The following is a 20207-nucleotide window of genomic DNA, read 5'->3' as shown; positions in this document are numbered from 1 at the left end:
ACAAGCCTAGTTTAAAGCCCACTGGAGGAGGTCTGCCAACCTAGAAGAGAACACACGCTTACCTTTAGGGGAAAGGTGGAGCCCATCCCATCCCAGCATGTCTCTTGTCGTGATGTGCCGGTCATGGCTGAGGAAGCCAAAGCCCGCCTTGTAGCATCATTCCTGTAGCCATTGGAAGTAGCCAAAAGCTGCTGCCACTTCAACAGAGTCTATGAGAGGGTTAAAACTCTAGCTTTTGCTCATGGTGCAGAACAGTCAAAATTCAGCTATAACTGGAAAAAATCTGTTTTTCTTCATTTTGCCCTCACAAAGCAGGGTGCGTGTCTCATGATATGTTAGAAAATGGGGTATGTAATTTGCAGACTATGCAAAACCATCATAAGCAAAAGGGTAATTTCTTTAGGATTTCCAAGAAGGCCATACTTCATATATTCCATATGATGAGTACCCTTAGCTTATGAAAAAAAGTACATTACTGGCACATTGAGGATGAACGGGTATATATAAGATCCCTTCCTCTTTCCTTACATTTCTTCTAATTTCTAGAGTAAATAATGCAATGGATCCATAGCCATTCCACAATCATTTTCCACAACCTCATCCATCCTGTGTACCAAGGCCATTTAATAAATACATATAATATGTTATAGATTCATAGGTCCTTTGGCCAGAAGGGACCTTAATGGATCATCGAGTCCAACCCCCTGCCCATGGCAGAAAATAGTGCTGGGGTCATGAGACCCCAGCCAGGTGCTTATCCAGTCTCTTCTTGAAGACCCCCAAGGTAGTGAAGAGCGCCACCTCCCTTGGAAGCCTGTTCCAGATTCTGGCAATCCTAACCATGAAGAAGTTCTTTCTGATGTCCAACCTAAATCTACTTTCTGACAGCTTGTGGCTGTTGTTCCTGGTTATTCCAAGGGGTGCCTTGGTAAACAGAGCATCTCCTATTCCCTGCTGCCCCCACCTGGTGAGTTTGTATACTGCCACAAGATCCCCCCTAAGCCTTGTCTTGCAAAGGCTGAAAAGGTCTAGGTCCCTCAGTCCTTCCTCATAAGGCCTTCCCTGCAGGCCTCTAACCATATGAGTGGCCTTCCTCTAGACCCTCTCAAGGTTGTCCACATCCCTTTTGAATTGTGGCGCCCAGAACTGCACAGAGTTATTCAGCTGCAGCCTAACCAGTTATCATGCACTTATAAGTTGTTTTATAACATATATTCACAGGGACCTAAATTAAAGTTTTTCTCCCATTTCTTAACTTTGAGTGTTTGTCTTGCGTACTTTATATGCTTAACATTCTTTTAAAGTAATGTTTTGGATGATCAAAAACATGGCAAACATGGCCTAACATGCTCAATGAGGATATCAAAATGCACACAGACATAATTCAAGGCCCATGCTCTTCCAGACACAGAGATGGATTGGTCAGCTTGGATGTATAAACCACCTTCAAGGGACAGTTGGTAGGACAGAAGACATCTTTCCTGCCCCACTTCCCTGTCATCCCCATCCTACTCATCCAAAATAGTTGAATCATTTGGGATGAAATTTTCCCAAACAAAAATCAGCATGAGGCAGGCACCCGGTATGGGAAAAAGCATCCCAGATTGCTTTTCCCATTTTATTAAATTTTGGAGGTTACAAGCAACTGAAAACAGGATCTTATAATAAGAAGTGTCAGCTACACTAATAGAGTGGTGGCAGTTCCATCTCTCTCTATGACAACTTTGACTTCAGGAAGCCTAGATATGTCAGAAATTGGTTGCTGTGCCTTTTTCTCTAGGTTACCAGTTTGAAAGATTTTTCCCGTTTCATTTATTATGTAGTTGATAGCTTCTATGTAAGATGCAAGGCTCCTTATAGAATACCCACACCACCACCAGCTCTGCACTAATTGGCAGACTCAGCCAAAAGCCAAGATTGCATAGACCATGGAGGCAGAAGTACCCCTGTCGTTCCTTGAATATCAGTGCACTAGAGAGGCAATGGATGTGGGTAGTTTATCCAAACTTTACCCTGTAGAACAGGCTTAATTTCATAGCAGTGTTAATTTCACAGCACTCATTAAAACTGGATCAGAGGCAATTTTAATGGAAGTTTAAAGGACTGTACATGTAACTTACAAGTCATTCATGGTGCTGCACAAAACCTGGCAAATAGAAACTTAGGGTGGGGGGAAGCTAGAGTTGGGGCACTCATGGTGAGAATGGCCCCACATTTCCTGAGGAAGTCATACTGCCAAGAAGGAGATGGGCAGCAATGCCAGACCTTCCTACTCATTCTCTGAACTCCACCTGGTTGGATTCAACAGCTGTGCCCATGCCTTGCTGGTGTTACTGACTTAGTTAGGCACTTGGCCCCAGTCTGGTACTAGGCCACCTCAGGCTTTTACACACTTGTTAGGGCTTCAGCCTACCCATCCTCTGTCCTTTTTCTCTCACAGGTTCCCTTAGCCTAGGCCCACTATGCCAGGCCTGACTTCTAGATCCCAGCCCAACTCTTGCTCTCTCAGGTTGTGCCCTTGGGCTCTGAGCCACTGGCCCTGATCTCACCCATCTAGAGCTATCTCTGCCCTGCCTTGGGCAATGAGCCTACTCTGGCTCCATCTGGGCCCCTGGCCCCAGTGTCTTTCACCCTGGCCACTGCCTCTGCCCTCCCTGGGCACTGGGCCCCCTGATCCTTGCTCATGTCCAAATGAGGCTTCAGCCTTTTTTTTCCCCTCTCTCTTTAGGCTTGAACCACTCCCTCAGGTCTAAACCCTGAATCAAGACCCCTACCAGGGCTCTAAACACTGGCATGCCTCTGGCACACTACTGTAGGTAAAATCCCCAGATGCCTCTCAGGCCATGGCCTCCACTCACTCTCCTTTTAACTATGCCCAAACTACTGGTTGAAACTGTAACCAAGGAGTAAGCCTTCTGGCAAACACAAACTAAACCCTCTTGGGGTTCAAACATAAACAATGGCTACCCAACCAGAATAACAAGGCTTCCCCTTTTCCTAGGTGACATTCCCCTATAAAGCAGCTGCCCTCTGTTTGCTTTCCTCAGGATAACCCCGTGCCAGCTAGGGGCTCTCCTGCTTTCCACCTGCTCTGGGGCTCCTGCCTCTGCAGCCTCCAGGGCCAGCCCGACCCCCCGAGCCAGTGTTTCTACATCTCCCTGGCCCAGTCTCTGTTGGTCATCTGCCTCCCTGAGCATCTACAGTGCAGCTAGTTCTGCAGGTAAATCTCCCAGTACCTGTTCGCTGACACCTCATGAGGAGCAGCTTTCCCTGCCCAAGGGTCTCTCTGCTGCTCATTCGCCTTTGGCTCCCTGTTACAATGAGGTATTAAACTAAAGCACTTTCTGTTAGAGCGCTTTATTGAATGTCTGTGCCAGAGCCCATCAAGGGTTAAGCGAGAGTGCTATTGCCGCCATCCCAGGAGGCATTGCAGGGTTGTACTCTAGCCTCTGGGAGAGCTGTTTTGCTCTGTTTGAGCATCGGGTCAGCCCTGGTCCCTTGGCTCTCACCGACCTGAGCCTCACCTCCTCCCTACAGCCAGCTGTGAGCTGCAGCCAGTTGGAGGAGTGGGGGACAAAGCGAGACCTTTCTCCCTGCAGCTACCCCAGCCCCATGGCATGCCACTGCCTGGCCAGGGGAGGTGTGGGGGAAGGGGCCAGGGGCTCCCGTGGTGTGCTGCTGTCTTACCGGGAGGGATGCATGGACCCCTTTCCCCTGCAGCTCCCATGGGCTGGCTGGGAGGGCTGCCTAGCTGGGGCAGGCACATCGAAAGGTGTCCAGGCTCTCCCTCTCCACAGCAGCCCCAGCTCCGCAACCACTGCCTGGCCAGGATGACCTCAGGGGAAAAGGTCTGGGGTCCCACCCCCAGCCGCTGCTGACAGTCTCCAGCTGGCAGGGGGTGGGCTGGGGAGATGGGCCATTCCAGCAGCCTCCTGAAAGGCACATGGGAGAGGCCCCAGTGTCCTGAGAGCAAACTCTGAGCCCCACCCCCTCCCCAACCAAACAGTGAACATCTGTTCAATTCGCTTCCACTCCACCTTACAGCCCTTTAAGTAATGTGCAATAGTTGGAGCGCTTTTGCCAGGGGCTTTTTGAACATCTATACTTAGCCTTAGATAATATCAGGTAGACTCAGAACACGGAAGTAAATCTTTTTCAAATATACTGAAATGGTTCTCCATTTACAACTTATTGTGACTACATAATTTACTATGATTTACCTCACGACCCATTAGAACTCAAAGTTGTGTCAGATACAAAATGATTTTTAACATGTCACATGGCATTGTGCTTGTGGCAAGATGTAAACCGGAGGATGTTACTGTTGAAGAAAAAAAGATGCTGCAGGAAGGCCACCCTGGAAAGGTAGTCTGAGCTCCAACAGACATTATAAGCTTACTGTGTGTTATCTCCAAAGGTTTCAAAATCTTTATATAACGATATAGAATTGCCTAAAGGTAAGAAAATTATCAACCAGAGAAAAAAGATCTAGGACTGCTCAGGACCATGGTTCTCAACCAAGGTGTTGTAAGAACTGCCAGAGGCGCTGCGATACTTGTGCTGCTACTGTGGAAAGAAACTGCCCTTCACGCCCTTTGGTTTTCAGGAGGCATGTCAGACCTGAACTGTGAAGAGCTGCAGCAGAAAGATGTGATTGCCTGCTTTACATTTACCAATATATTAATTAAAAGTGGAATTATTTTTATATTACAATATTCATAATATATCTCTATTTATTTTTTAAATGGGGTACCAACTACATTTGGAAACATTTTGGAGGAGTGCTTTGAATCTAAAAAGGTTGAGAACTACCTGCTTAGAACATCACTAGAAAGTTATTTGCCTCAGCAAATAATTAAGTCAGGAAAAAAAGTTACATTCAGATGCAAATTTTATCAAAGAAAAGCCTGTATTAATGACCTAAAATAAAGCTATTCTGAGAAATCACCTTTAAAAGTGCAACTGATTTTTTTTAAAGATTGAAGCCTCATTTTTGTTCACTTTCAGATATCTCACTAACAATCAATTGAATTTTCTTCAGATTATCCGTATTTAAAAAAACAAATCGTCTGCTGGGCCAAGAAGAATGAGTAGTTTAAGCCCCAAATTCAATTTTAAGGAAGCTATATGCAGCTGAATATAGGATTTAAAATAAAAAACCATCACTTAAACTTAACTTTAGAGATTTTACCATAATACTATAAACATCTCCTTAACTGATCATTTATTTATAATAATCTATTTAAATATTGGTTCCTAAAAGCATAGGTAGAACCGGGCATGAAATTGATACCTTATTTTCTTCCATATATCACACCCCCAAACAAGACATGCACCCTGTTTTTGGGATGGCATAGTGAAGAAAAAAGGATTTTTCCAGAATTACGGTTTCATAGAGTAAGGACAGAGCCTAATCTTTAGCTGACTCATGCACCCTTTACTGCTTCACTAAATCTATAACCCTAAGTATAGCTGAACTCCATGGGTGGATCTATGATTTTGAAAAGAGCTCTAGAGTCTCCAGGATTGCAAAATAGTACCATAAATTGCCATGAGAAAGGTTAGCTTTATTAGTGGAACATAAAGACCATTAAAAAGAAGAGATGAACATTAACACTTGTGGTGTAAAGAACAATGAGCCATTAAGTCAACTGACTCCTTCAGCTTCCTGAAGTAAAAAGGTGAGTAAATATATAGTATGTGAGTAAATATGGTATTTTCCCAGGGAAGAAAATGAACAGAAAAGTTCATTTTCACTGGTTTTTTTAGTGAAAAAAATGGATTTCTCATTTATAATAATTGAAGAAAAATAAATATTTTCCCCCAAAATATACCAAGCATTTATAGGAGAGATTTTCCAATCAAAAGAATTGAAAAATGGAATGGTTTGACTTCCCTACACATGAAAGTGTATTTCTGTTCGAATATAAACACACTGTTATAGTTGATTACTGCATGCTCACTTATTTGCTATAATAAAGATTTTGGTTGCATAAGTAAGATTCTTATATTAATCATAAAGTCAGGTCATGGTCCTAATGAGTTTAATGGGAGGATTGCCATTGCCTTCTGGGGCAGCTATAGCTTTCATGGTTATATGAGGTCATTTGAATCATCTTAACTGAATTTAGGCAAGAAAATTTCACCTAACTCCTGCATCCAGCCTATAACTTCACTTGAGATACAGCATTACTAGATACCCATTCAAAGACATCCAATTTAATGACATCTATTGGTGGAGATGTCCCCTCAGTGGGACATGTCAGGTAAGTTGTCTTAATGATTAATTACCCTTACTGTTACTTGTTAACAACTGCTTTTAAAAACTTATGCGTGCCTTCCTGTCTGAATTTATTTGGCCTCCACTTCCAGCTACTGGATCTTGTTATGCCCATTTGCTAGAATAAAGTTCCATCTATTCCCAGAATTTTTTCCCTTACAGGTTACTGGGGAGTGCAGTCAATTCACCTTTTAAGCATTTCTTTGACAAGCTGCATAGTTCTAGGACTGTATGTCTCTTACTATAATACAGGTTTTCCAGACTTAATATTAAAATTTGGGGTTTTTTTCAGGTTTTCTAATTTTTCAGAATTGTTTTCAGTGTTGATACCAGAACAAGACAGTGTCCCAGTTATGAGTTTATCAGCATAAGAGGTAATGCAACCTACTTCTACTTGTAATTCTACTGCTTATCCATCCAATACATCCATATTCTTCATAGATAGAGAGCACAGTGACAGCTCATGATCAGCTGATTACCCACCATGACCACAGGTCTTTTTCAAGGTTACTGGTTTACAGAATACAGTACAATTGCAACTTACGCGGGGGTTACGTTCCCAGGTCAGCGTGTATAATTGAAATCACGTATAGCTGAAATCGCCGGGCTCGGTGCCAAGCAGCCACCGGGCCCAGACAAGATGGCCAGCTGAGCGTGAGCCCCCCCAGCTATGCCGGCACGTGCAGGCAATACCATGCAGCACCACGCAGCACCACACTGCGCACCGTTTCCCAGGCAGCACCTGGAGGCCAGCCGCAGCAGCTGAGTGCATAAAGCTGAATTCGTGTAAGTTAAATATGCGTAAATTGTGACTGTACTGTACTGTTCCTCAGTATAAGTGTGACCTAAATTCATTTTATTTGTGGATGTCTGTATTAAAATGCCTGCTTTTCAAGTTTACAGTAGGATTCTGTATAATGGACCAATCCTCCTCACTTTATATTTTGACAAATTCTTGTCATCTGCAAACAATTACAATACAATAAATTACAATTACAATAAATTGTCTGTCACATAACTGATAAAAATATTGACTAATATCACAGAAACAACAAACCTTACTGGGACTACACTAAAAAGTCCTTACAGGAGGATGATTCCCCACTTAAAACTACTTTTGAGTTCTTTCAGCCAGTTTTTTAATCCACTGAAGATGTGCAGAGCTGTGGTTCTTGTCCCTGTTTAACTCATTGAGCCAGATCCTCAGCTGGTATAAACCTTTATGGTATTGCAAATGCGTCATCAGCATCCAAGTATATATCTTTAGCACCACTCTGATTGAAATACAGTAATAGCCATTCTAGAGTCCATATTGCCCAGAAACAGCCTTTACAATTTATTCTATTCTATGGGGTTGGCAACGTTTTTGGGCAGTGTCAGAAGGGGCCTGATCCTTGTTGTAGCAGCGCAGCCCCAGCCCCTTCCCCACCATCCACCCCAAGGCACATGTGCTCACCATGGAGCCCGGGATGCTTGCAGCAGGCAGCAGGAAGGCTGCAAGCAGCTAACCTGGGGTCTGTGGAGCCCCGGCCTGGCGCATTGCTGGCAGCGGGTGCACACACACCTCAAGGCAGAGGGTGGGGAAGGAGCCAGAGCTGCACTGCCACAACAAAGACTGGGCCTCTCGCCAATGGCCCCCTCGCCATCCACCCCAAGGCACACGTGCCAAGCAAAATGCCTTTGGATGCCACACTCTGGCATACAACCCCTGTTGTAGTCCATTCTCTAAATCTCTTTTATCACCTGTATCTTTTACGTGTTTATCTCCTTGGAATGAGCAAAGATATTCATGATGTCAGACATATAATTTTACTTTAATAACAAATACAAAAATCTAGATGTTTAATAAGTCAATTTCACTGTACCAGTTACTTTACAATTCAATATATTTTTTTATAAAATCCAATGTACATTATCTTAACTCTACTTAAATATTAATATAAACATAGCTTTCAATAGGATTCAGGTTTGACGTGACACAGTCATTGGTTAATATATAATTCATTTTGTTATCCCTGCTATTTGGTAATTTGTCTTGCTTAGATCTGGAAACATTCTTCAGTATACAACTTGTTATCCCATCAAAGCAAAAATAAAACACAATATCATTACAATTTTATCTCCTATACAGATCAAATCCTTTGCTAGACTGTCCAGTTTGGAGATGATGGATCATCTCCTACATCACAGTTCATCATCATCAGATAAGGCATCAAGATAATCTGTATCAACATACAACAGAAATCCAGAAAACAGACTGTCTGCCCAAGTGGGATCTGCAAAGAGACCATTTTGGTCAGTGTAGAAGATTTCAAGCCAGACTTCGTCTTCTGGCTGAAGATATATCACCGTGGATCCAGAAGCTACATCATGGTTTCCTGTGTTAGCATCAAACGTCTTTATCCGGTACTTCCCATTATGAACCAACCCAATTGCAAGATGCTTATTTGCTAAGGTAATGTCATAAGAGAAATAATAGATACCAGGGATGGCACATACAAACTTCCCTGTGGAAGGACTATAATGCTCACCCTCATTGAAAAGCACTTTATTGAATACAATTGGTAATCTTTCCTGCGGATAGCTTGTGGTGATGCCAACAGAAAAGGCTGATTTCAGCACTATCCTTCCACACTTACAGACCCCTGGTGCACCTGGTTCTCCTCGGTCTCCTTTATTTCCCTTAGGTCCAGCTGGTCCAACTGGACCTACATCGCCTTTGGCACCAACCAATCCTGTAGGTCCTTTTTTACCAATCTCTCCTTGATCTCCTTTCTCTCCAGTTGCTCCTAGAGACCCAGTCTTGCCTCTAAAACCTTCAAAAACATTTTAAGGTAGTTAATGATCACATAGACAATTCCTTTGTTGGTTGGTAAAGCAAATGATTTTGTGGGCTAAACACCAAATATACAATGTGAAATTTCAGGAGGTCTTAAAACACCATATAGTAGAGTGGAATTCAATATTAAAATCAAGGCCACAGATTTAAAGATGCATAAAATACTAAAGAGTACATCTTGCTATTTTTTTTAATGCAAATCTTCCACCGACACAAGTGGAAGTTCTGTGTGTAGAACAATGACTGGAAATAGCTATAACAACTTCAAAATTCCATTAGCAAATATTTTGGTGGTATTGAAGCGATGTTGTAACTGTAATGGTCTAGGAAATATGCAAGAGGCAAGGATTTTTGTGGGTGATATCTTTAATTGGACCAACTGACTTGTTGAGATAGACTAAGACAAGCTTTCAGATACCACAGTACCTTTCTTTGGGTACTCTCTCAAGATTTGAGCAAAGGTACTGCCATGCTGAATAGCTCGTGTAAGTCTATCTCAACCATGCAATTAGTGCAATAAAACATATCATCCACATTCTTGCCATTAGTAAATGTTGTGACTTCTGATGGAATAGACACTTTTTACTGGTAATTCTTTAGATCTGCCAGATACAAAACAGCATAAGCATTTGAAACTAGGTATTAAAAATAAATAAATTCTCCGTTAAATCTGATCTGTTAAAGTATGCTTGTCTTATATCTCTGTGACATATTACTATAATTGCTGCATATGGTAATTTTAAGTAAAACATCAGTGGCAAAATTCAGGTAAGATTTTTTTACACCAAAGAAACGGTAGTGCTAGAAGTGGCCAGAAGTGCAATAAGTGCAATAATAAGAAATATTTTATCCTATAAAATGTTGATATGTCCTTTGGCTGATTAGGGATATTTCAGGCACAAACAAGATAGGAAAGTTTCAGAAAAGGATGTTTCTGTAAGGAGGGACAAACTGTACACAGTTTCAGTCTTGTGACTGCAAAACATTATTTTTACACACTTGATCTAGTGTCCTATTTCTGACCACTCTTGGCTTCTGTTATGTATTGTCTAATGTGTTCACCGTTACAAATATATAATCACACAAATAACTATATACAGGTGAATGACTCCCAAACTGCCCTGATACATGCCAAGATTTGGAAATAGTCAGGTCAGACATATAGAACCCCAAACTGCGTGCTGCTGAGATAACATGAGGAAAAATTATTAATGTGGCTTTAAAATTAATATAATGTAATTCAGAATAACCAACAGAATAATGCACTAATAATAAATGAATAGTTATTTTAATGTATTTAGATTTCTTTAAAGTTTAGCCTTAATCCTGAATTTTTTATGTTTGTAATGTTAGTTTGGGAATAATTACAAGTTCCCTTCACTGTTTTTTTACCCTTAGGTCACTCATCGTTATGAAACTTTAACCTAGTAATAATAATAATGAGGTTTGTGATGATGATGATGTGGATCACAATGAGCTTATGAAAATGTTCAGGTTAGCTGAAATAAATGGCATGCAACCCAGTGAGCCAAAAAAACCTTTACAGTTCTATGGCCATTGTCTTTTACTCCTGGTCTTTTGTTCTTTTTAGTTCCATACTTCATTACAATATTTTACATTCACACAGAACTCTTCATGCCAAAGTATTTTATATATAGGGCACATCTACACATTGCCCAGTGGTGACATAGTGATGCGCTACATCGCATGCTACAGCAATGGAGTGATCCCATGCATATTCACCTGATCACTAGCTACGTCACTGTAGCGGCACGCTCCCTGGTACAGTGCACTGCTATGGTGATGTAACGGTGAAATCTAACCATGTGCTGTGCGCCCATCACAGTAGCCACCTGTACTGTGTCGTGCTTTAGTACTTCCAAAAGGAAGTACTTTTAGAAGTACTAAAGCATGGTGCCAGAGCAATGTCGCCACATGGTGACGTGTAGATGTGCCCATACAGTCATTCCACAGATGACTGAAATATAGACATCATTGTGTTGAAAGATTATTGCTGTTTAACATGTGTGCATATTTTATACAAATGCCATCACACACTTATTGTTCCTTAACTTTAAGGTAATTTTTATCAAATACATGTGCATTATTTTTTTATCCACTGGGTAATAGCACAAATGAAATATACTATCTTTTCTTACATACCACCCCCTCATGTAAGACATGCACCTTGTTTTTAGGAAGGCAGAATGAAGAAAAACAATTTTCCCAGAGTTATTGAAAAAGACATGAGTCAGATAATTCCCATAGTTATTGAAAAAGACATGAATCAGATAAAGATTAGGCTCTGTCCCCGCTTCAATTCAGCTGTGAAAGAGTTAAAACAGTGGCTGCTGCTGAAGACTAGACTTTGCCCCTTCCTCCATGTGGTCACTAGCAGGAGAGAAGGAAAAGAAGCAGGAGCCATTTTACAGCATCTCCATATTCCTATTCTGGGCAGAAAATCAGCTTTCCCATTTCAGATGTTCACCCCAATATGGGAGGGATGGTGTTTGGCAAAGAGGTCTGTGCAGTACATGAAAAAACATGGTAATTATTTAACTATTGTTGACATGTGTTTTGGTTTTCCATTGTATTTTTGCTAGTATTTTATACTCAGTGAGGTACTACTGTACATAACAAAAGAAAATACAATGAGAAGGTCCCATGCTATTGCTTTATTTCATTAGGTTACAAAAATAGTCAATACCTGCATTCCCTTTTTCACCCTTTTCTCCCTTCCTGCCATCTCTACCATCTCTTCCTGGAAGACCAATACGTCCATGAGGGCCTGGTAATCCATTAGCTCCGGGGGGACCTGCAGGGCCTGGCAAGCCAGGTATGCTACATATGTATCTGGTGTAGGAATTTTCGCCTTTGAACTGGTTGTGAAGAGGTTGTCCACTTGTATAGATAGCAAAACTTGTGAAATAAAGCAATGCAAACATCTTTGGTTCTGGGGGAAAAAAATACATACGTAGAGACCATCAATACATTCCTTTTCATTCAAGCCCTTAAATTGTTTTGATTTAGACAATAGGTGTGTGCGCTTGTGGTGGGGGAGGGGCTGCACTTTTAAAACATGAAATGGGTTTTCTAATGTAAAGTGGCACATTGAATTAGGGTTTCTGCAGTGGCCTATAAGTTTCTAAAGAATTTAATGTCTGATCTTCACTAGAAACTTTTGCCAGTAGAGTGACTGATGTTGCTTAGTGGAGTGATTTTTTGCAGTATTTTTATACTGGTACCCCTCTGACTGTAGATGCAATTATAATGACAATATGCAATTATAATGGCAGTTATGACAATTATAATACAGTCCTTTTCTGTGTATAGTTTATTTTGTTATGGGATTGTGTGTTTATGCTACTGTCCAAATAACTGTTTTGCTGGTGTAAGCTGTGTCTTTACTAGGGGTATTATTATACCTTTTCTACAGTGATCCAGAGATGGCTGTCAAAAACCAGCTCCACCCACATACTGCTGCTCCATATATACTATAACTCAGAAAAAAATGCCTTTTGTTTGCTGTCACGGCAGTGATCCAACACCACTCACAGGAGCATAGTTGAGACACAGATCTAGAGTGTATCTTTGGGCCCTCTCCAAAAAGTGACCACACATTTTTTGGTAGGTGCATGTGCAGAGAGGGAGATAGCAGATGGAGCTTCTTTCTTGGCAATTGTTTCAGGTTGCCATACAGGAAGTAGAAACATATTAATAAAAAGAGGTTTGTGACAATAGCTATACTGGCAAACGTTGGTATTGTAGAAAAAGTCAAAGCTTTAATTTAATTTTCAGGTTTTCAGGACTTCAGAGAAAACCTTCGAATCTTAAAGGATCACAGGAAAGTAGGGCTGGAAAGGACCTCACAAGGCCATGTGTAAAGTGCTCCATCTAGGGAGGAAAAATCCACAACAAACTTAAAGGCTCAGTGGTTCTACTCTTGCTAGCACGACATCTGAAAGGGACTTGGGGGTCATAATTGACCATAAAATGAATATGAGCTACCAATGTGATGCTGCAGTTAGCAGAGCAAACCATATGCTGGCATGCATCTCAAGCAAAATTAAGGAAGTGATTCTCCCACTCTACTCAGCATTGGTGAGGCCGCAGCTGGAGTACTGCACCCAGTTCTGGGTGCCTCACTTCAAGAAGGATGTGGAGAAACTTGAGAGAGTCCAGAGAAGAGCCAGTTTTATGATTAGAGGTGTGAAGAGCAAGCCAGATGAGGAAAGGCTGATGGATATAGGCATTGATGACGCATAGGGGAGGCACAGGAGGGCATGTGCCCCCCTGAGATTGGCCCCCCAAAAGTGAGGGTGCCAGCAGAAGCGCCGGTGTGACCCCCCTGCAACAAGAGAAGCACCGGTGTGCCCCCCTGCACCAAGAGAAGTGCCGTCAATGATTTCACTGCTGGCAGATCTGGGCTCGGTGATCAGCCACTGGGGGACGCTCCCCACACCCCATCCCCTGGTTGACAATCAGCTCCTGGTGGGACAGGAGTGGCTGTTAGGGGAGATGTGAAGGCCGCATAACAGGGTGCCCCAGAATTCTGCCTGATATCCTTCCCAAGATGAAGGCTGGAGTAACAGGCATGATAGTCTAAGGACAGGAACCCAAACTGGAGTTGGCACTGAAGGACCTGCTGCAGTGGTTTAAGGTGCTGGGCACTGCGGCTGCAATGCCCAAGGTTCTGGATTCTAACCTCAAAGGAGCAGAAGCCTGGGAGCAGCTTGGACCTAGAGACAGACAGAGAGAGAAAGTGGAGGCCCCAAGACTAATGGCCATCAGATTCATCCCACCCTCTGCTTTTCGAACTGTTGAAAGCAAAACTTGTGTCATTTGTATGTGTTAAGGCAGATTTGGATGAAAACAGCTGAAATGATAGCCTGTAACAGGGGGCCTTCCTGGTGCTGGCTAGATCTCCACCTGCCCACTTGTTTCTGAGTCAGCTACCCACTCCTCTTTTGCTCAGGGAGAAACAGCTCACAAAAGAGACAGAAAGGCTGCAGACAGAGGCTTATATGCAGTTTCTATGTCCCTCCCTCAGAGCACTGTGATTGGAAGGGGGCTCAGGGAAAGATCACAGTCACTGGCCAGCTACAGGTGTCAGTCTTTGCCCCCCTGCTCTCCCTCCCTCTTCTCAGTTTCTGTTCCCCTGAAAGACTGCCTTCCAAATCTCTGAATCTTTTTCAGAATCTTTTCTGAATTGATTTGGAGCCAAATCTTCTCCAAATTGAATCAGCAACTGAAGCTTCGCACACCCCTACTTCCTATGTTATTATGTTAATTGCCAACCTTTTTTTTTTTTTTGCTGAAGCTTGAGGTTGTTGTTTTTAGTCCTATTCCCTATGGCCACAGAGAAAAACCCACCCCTTGTTTTCTCTTCTCCATACTAAATAGCTAGTTCTTTCAGCCTTTCCTCATAAGTCTTGCTTCCTAGGCCCCTAGTTATTTTTGTTGCTTTGTGCTCTTTCCAATCTGTTCACATCCTTCTTGAAGTGTGGGGCCTAAAACTGGATACAAGACTCCAGTTGAGCCCCCACTAGTGCTGAATAGAGTGAAAGAATCACTTCCTTTCATTTGCAAGTTGACACTGCTGTTAATACAGCCCACTATGCCATTAGTTTTTTCCCCCAACAAGAGCACACTATTGGCTTATATTTGGATTATTGTCTGTAACCCGTATGTTAGCACTAGGATGAAAAGTTCTCTCACTGAGTCTACAGAAATAATATCTGTAAGATACCTATAACTGCAAGTAAAAAAAGAGACCTTTTACTGTAATAACAGCACAGTTAACTATATTAGTGAGACCACTTAGGTAGAATCAGGGTTAAGCCTGAAGGTTGAAAATACTGCTAATATTCTTTTTTTCCTATCTGGTTTTGATTATAGTTCAAATTGATTTACTTGCTTTTTAAGGAATATTATATTGTACTGATTGTCTGTATTCAAGGTTAAGAAGATTAAGAAGATGTTTTCCCCATTTATTTTTTGATTTGATAATTTACTGTGTGCCAACAGAAGAAACATTTTAACAGCCACCTGCTGCCAACAACTTGCAGTACCTTAGGTATAATGTTGTCCTAAATTAGTGTCACACCTCTCAATCATGGGTGAACTGTGATTCTGCAAATTGAGTTGTGTTTCTCTCTTTGATTCTCCAGATCATTAGAGTGTTTGTGTGTTTCTGTTGTTGAAACTATCCATCCTTCAGTGCCAATTTACTGGCTGTAACAAAGTCAGATTCCACCTGTTTCTGGGGAAAAAAAAAAGAAAATGTAATAAGGGAAACAAAAAAATCTACTTGTGAAATACCATTTAAATGCTATTTATGACCTTTTGGTAATAAAACATACTCTGGCAAGCTGTACATAGAGTCAGGCTGTTTTCCTGGTAGAAAACTATATTTTACATACCTGTCTCCATAGGTGTCTTGAGTGTCCTATTGTCATACAAACTGATCACCTATTGACTGATATGAAAATCAAAGACATTGGAGTCACCCACAGCTTACAGTTTACAAACATGGACTTTTCAGTTCCCCAGAGAGGAAAGGATTTTACTGGATCATCAAACACACATTTTAGTAAGGGTATTTTTTCCCTCAAATATATGATAAAATGTAGTGTTGATAAAGTGGGGCTTTGTGTACTGGCTTGCTAATCTAGTGAGGAGGGCTTTTAATTAGGTTTCCAAGGAGGTGGAGACAAAACATCAGAGTTAAGTAAAGAGCCAGGGGACCCAGCTATATACTTAGTAGAGAGAGGCAATAGTGGTAGTCCTAGCAGTGGGAGCACCAGGGAGACAATAGGACAATCAGTTAGATACCTGAAATGTTTATATACTAGTGCAAGAAACATCGGGAATAAACAGGAAGAACTGGAGGTCCTAGAAATGATGAGATAATTGGGATTACAGAGACATGGTGGGATAGTTCACATAACTGGGGTACTGTTGTGGATGGGTATTACTTCCTAAGTTCAGGAAGGACAGTCAGGGGAATAAAGGAGGAATTGCCCTATATAAAAAGGAGATGCACATGTGTTCTGAGGTGCAATATGAATTGGGAAATAGCTCTGTTTAAAGACTCTGAGTAAAGATCATAGGGGAGACGAGCAGGGAGAATGTTACAGTGGCCATCTGCTATGGACCACAAAACCAGGAGGAAGAAATGGAGAAAGCTTGCTTTAAACAACTGATGGAAGGTCCCAAATTGCAGGACCTGTAAAGTCATGGGGGACTTTACTTATTGGGACATCTGCTGAGAGCAAAACAGTAGTGCACAGGCAATCCAGCAAATTCTTAGTGTGTTGGGGATAACTTTTTGGAGAGATTAACTAGGAGGGAAGGTTTTCTTGATTTGTTGCTCACAAACAGGGATGGATCTGGTTGAGAATTTGAAGGCAAAATGTAACTTGGGTGACAGTGACCATGAAATGATTGAGTTCAAGATGCTAAGGAAAGGAGGAGAGAAACAGAATAAAGACACTGGACTTCAAGGCTAGGGACAGACACTACACATAAACTGGTTTAAGTGATCAGAAACCTGTAACAGAACAGATGTTCAGTGCACACAAACCTGTTTGAAAATGGCTGAAAAAAGTCTGAGATAAACCTGGTTGAATGTAGTATCAGATTTAACTGATTTGGCTCAAACTGGTTTATGCAATGTCTGTCCCAGACCCCATGCTGATAAATCAGATTCCCCCAGCATCCCAGCATGCTCTCTGGGCTGGGCGGGGCTCTTTGCTCCACACCAGAGCTGGCCCCTGTTCTCTGTTCCCTGGCTGCAGCTCTGGCAGAGACTTGTAGGCACAACAACGTCTGCCTGGTTTCCCTCTGTCTTCCCCCTCTCCTCCCCTCCCCACTCCCTGCTAAGCAGGGATCCCCTATCCCCTCTGCCTTACACAGACATCTCAGCATTAGCTAGCAGATCACATGCTGGCAACACTCCATGTTCTGGCAAACAGAAATGTCACCTTATGACTTTTTTGAGCTAATCAAAGCTCAGCTGTTAATGTCTCTCTATTCCTTCTTTGTTTAAAAAAAGAGTTTGAACTAATGAGAAAAGCTATTTGTTTTCTGATGAGGTGATAAATGCTGATAACAGAGATGATAAATGCTCTGTAATCATTCAAGGAGGGGGAGGAACCCCTCCCTAATCCTGCCAGGGCTTGGCCATGTTCCCCTCAGCTCAGCCCTGTGGAAAGGGAGGGAGGACTGTTCTACTGCCCCTCAGCTCTTAGGCTGAGCCACTGCAGGGAAGTGCCTGCATTTCTTGGATGTCTTACAGTTACAAAGTGATTTAGCCTAGCCAGATTAGATTAACCTGCAAAGACTGATTCAATTCAAGCTCAGGCTTTTTGACTGGTCCCTAGCCCAAAAAAGCAGACTTTAATAAACTCGGGGAACTGGTGGGCGGGATTCTCTGGGAAGCAATTCTGACAGGAAAAGGAGACCTGGCTATACTTTAAGAAGTGCATATTAAGAGCACAGAAGTAGGCATGTGATGGAAGAAAGGGAAATAAAATAGAAGACAGGCCTGGCGTTACATCAGTCTCTTCAAAAACAATACTACAAAAAAATAGATGCTTGGTCATATTACTAGATTATTTTATTTGGAAGCAACACCCATGTCAATATTCAGTAATGGTGCCTAGCCAGTTACGCCCCAGTCTGTATTTGTGCATGCAAATATTCTGTCCCAAGTGAAGGACCTAGCATTTTTCCTTGCTGAATTTTATCCAAATGACTTTGAATCATGTTTTTCCAGTTTTTCTAGATCATTCTGGAACCTAGCTCTACTCTCCGGAGTACAGGCTGGATGTAAACAGCCAGGAAGAATAGGAGGCTGCAAATTGAAGGGAGCAGCAGAATGGTGTGCACATACCTCACACCTGCTTACCTCCGGGAATGTGCAGAAGGGAGTAAGACAGCTCCAGCACTGCCAACCTGATGCTTAGGGGCTCTGTCTGGTGCCATCCCTCACCAAGTCCCAGGCACAATACAAAGGAGGGTGGCAAAATTTCATTTCCTTGTAGCAGCAAAAATCTTTCCACCACTCCTGCCAGACTCCCACCCAACTTGGTGTCATCTGCAAATTTGCTAAGTGTGCACTCGATCCCATCATCCAGATCTTTAATGAAGATATTAATACCAGACCCAGGACAGACCTCAGGGAAACCCCACTTGATACCTCCTCCCACCTAGACATTGAGCCATTGAGTATGATAATCCAACCGGTTATGTATCCACCTTACAGCACTTTTATCTAGTCTGTATTTCCTTAGTTTGTTCAGGAGGATGTGGTGGGAGATGGTGTCAAAAGCTTTGCAAAAGTCAAGATATATCATATCCACTGATCTGCCCCCATTCAGAGAGCCTGTCACCATGCATGTCACAGAAGGAAATCAGAATGGTCAGGCATGACTCTCTCCCTGTGAATCCATGCTGGCAGCTCCTGATCAATTTGTTCTCCTCGAGGTGTTTCACAATGGATTCCTTAAGGTCATACTGACAGGTCTGTAATTCCCCATATTCATCTTCTTTCCTTTCTTAAAGATAAGTACTTTTTTTTTCCCTTTCTCAATCATCCGGGACCTCACCCAACCTCCACAAGCTCCCAGAGAGGATAGCTAATGGCACTGAAATTACCTCTGCCAATTCTCTCTTTACCCAAAGGTGCATCCCATCTGGCCCTGAAACATCTAGCTTTTCTAAGTAATCTGTAACTTGTCCTGACACTAAGTTGTTGGATTGCTTCTCTATCTTTGCTGCCAAATGCGCTTTCCACATACAGAATGAAAGCAAGCTTTAACAAGGAGGAGACATGGCTCATGGAAGTTTAACATAGAATGGGATTAGAAAGCATTACAGAATGAGATACAAGCCTCTTGGAATGAACATGTGTGTGATGTGCATAAATAGTTAGCTAGTATGCACGTGAACTAGCCCTCTCTGATGGACAGAGGCAAGATGATTAACTGTGCCCCTGTCCCTATGAAGCTTAACAGGTATCCATTTATAGCTGGGTTGTCTAGGGGGAGCCTTTAGTACAAGCCCACAGGAAGGTTTCCAACTCATACCTCTAAAGCTGTAGCAGGAGGCCTTAGCTATTTTGTCACCAAGCCCCCAAAATTAGGTGGTGTGATTCTTGAACCTCCTTAGCCTCCAGGCCAGCATGCTCTGAGCATGAATCACACACTATAGGAATTGGAGTAGGAATAGGAATCACACATTAATAGGAGCATGAATCACACCCCTCATAAAATGTGGTGCAAATGGTTTATTTTTAAAACACCCCTGCCAGAGGAAGTACAAGTGTCTACCTATTATATAATACTCTACTCATTATATCCCTCACCCAGCAAAGGAAAATTAAAGTTCAATGCACTCCACGGTGTAAAGGGTTTTAAACCTACATTTCTTACCTCCCAAGTGAGTACCCTGAACACCAACCTACAGGTAGATTGGATGGGGGCAACATTTCCCCTCCTGCTAAAGGTGTGCAACAGGGCAGTAAGGAGTGAAATATCCACAGGGCCAGAATGAGAGGGAAGCACAGCCTAGTGGTTCAAGCAAGTCCTGAACTGTAGTCTTTACTTCCAGTGTTTTTCACCCAGAGGCTGGTAAATGCTTAAGTAGCAAAAGGAACAATAAACAGAAGTGAGTACTCTCTTCCCCAGGTCAGGTGAAGGCTCTCTGCAACCTTGACTCAAGCACCTATGTTTCAGAGCAGGGTGGAGAGTCAGACAGATCCCTAACATCATCCCCTAGCTAGCTCTAGGAAGCTCCTTTGGATCAAACATCTGAGTGGCATGTAGCTCTTTCCATACATTATATAAAGGTGATATCATGATCAATTCTGGGTTTTTTTATTCCATTCCATGGCATGGCTGCTTAGAAGTCAGTCATTGCAGCATCTAACATGGAAACACAAGGCCGCATCTACATGAGACATTCTCCACAATTCAAAAAGGATGTGGAGAAGCTTGAGAGAGTCCAGAGGAGAGCCACGCGCATGATCAGAGGTCAGGAAAACAGATCTTACCAGGATCTGGGGGAACGTTTGTTCACCAGAGC

General features: G+C 42.4%; 1 protein-coding gene across 5 annotated transcripts in view; it reads right to left on the bottom strand.

Annotated features, from left to right (window-relative positions):
• Positions 1 to 8073: 8073 nt before the first annotated feature.
• Positions 8074 to 20207, bottom strand: part of C1QTNF7 (C1q and tumor necrosis factor related protein 7) — a 97399-nt gene continuing 85265 nt past the window's right edge. For 3 of the 5 annotated variants that reach the window (XM_019553418.1, XM_019553417.1, XM_019553419.1), the window contains 3 exons: positions 15191 to 15381; positions 11827 to 12072; positions 8074 to 9096 (listed from right to left, as the gene is read on the bottom strand). In XM_019553418.1, the coding sequence (XP_019408963.1) occupies positions 8465 to 9096; positions 11827 to 12064 (870 nt within the window). In that variant the 5' untranslated portion in view covers positions 12065 to 12072; positions 15191 to 15381 and the 3' untranslated portion in view covers positions 8074 to 8464. The remainder of the gene's footprint in view (positions 9097 to 11826; positions 12073 to 15190; positions 15382 to 20207) is intronic. The other 2 variants (XM_019553420.1, XM_019553421.1) reach the window with 1 other exon arrangement.

The sequence above is a fragment of the Crocodylus porosus genome, unplaced genomic scaffold (genome assembly GCF_001723895.1).
Source record: "Crocodylus porosus isolate Cpor-Errol unplaced genomic scaffold, CroPor_comp1, whole genome shotgun sequence".
Classification (NCBI taxonomy): Eukaryota; Metazoa; Chordata; order Crocodylia; family Crocodylidae; genus Crocodylus; species Crocodylus porosus.
The sequence above is the reverse complement of the archived record's forward strand: the minus strand, read 5'-3'. Positions and strand labels throughout refer to the sequence as shown.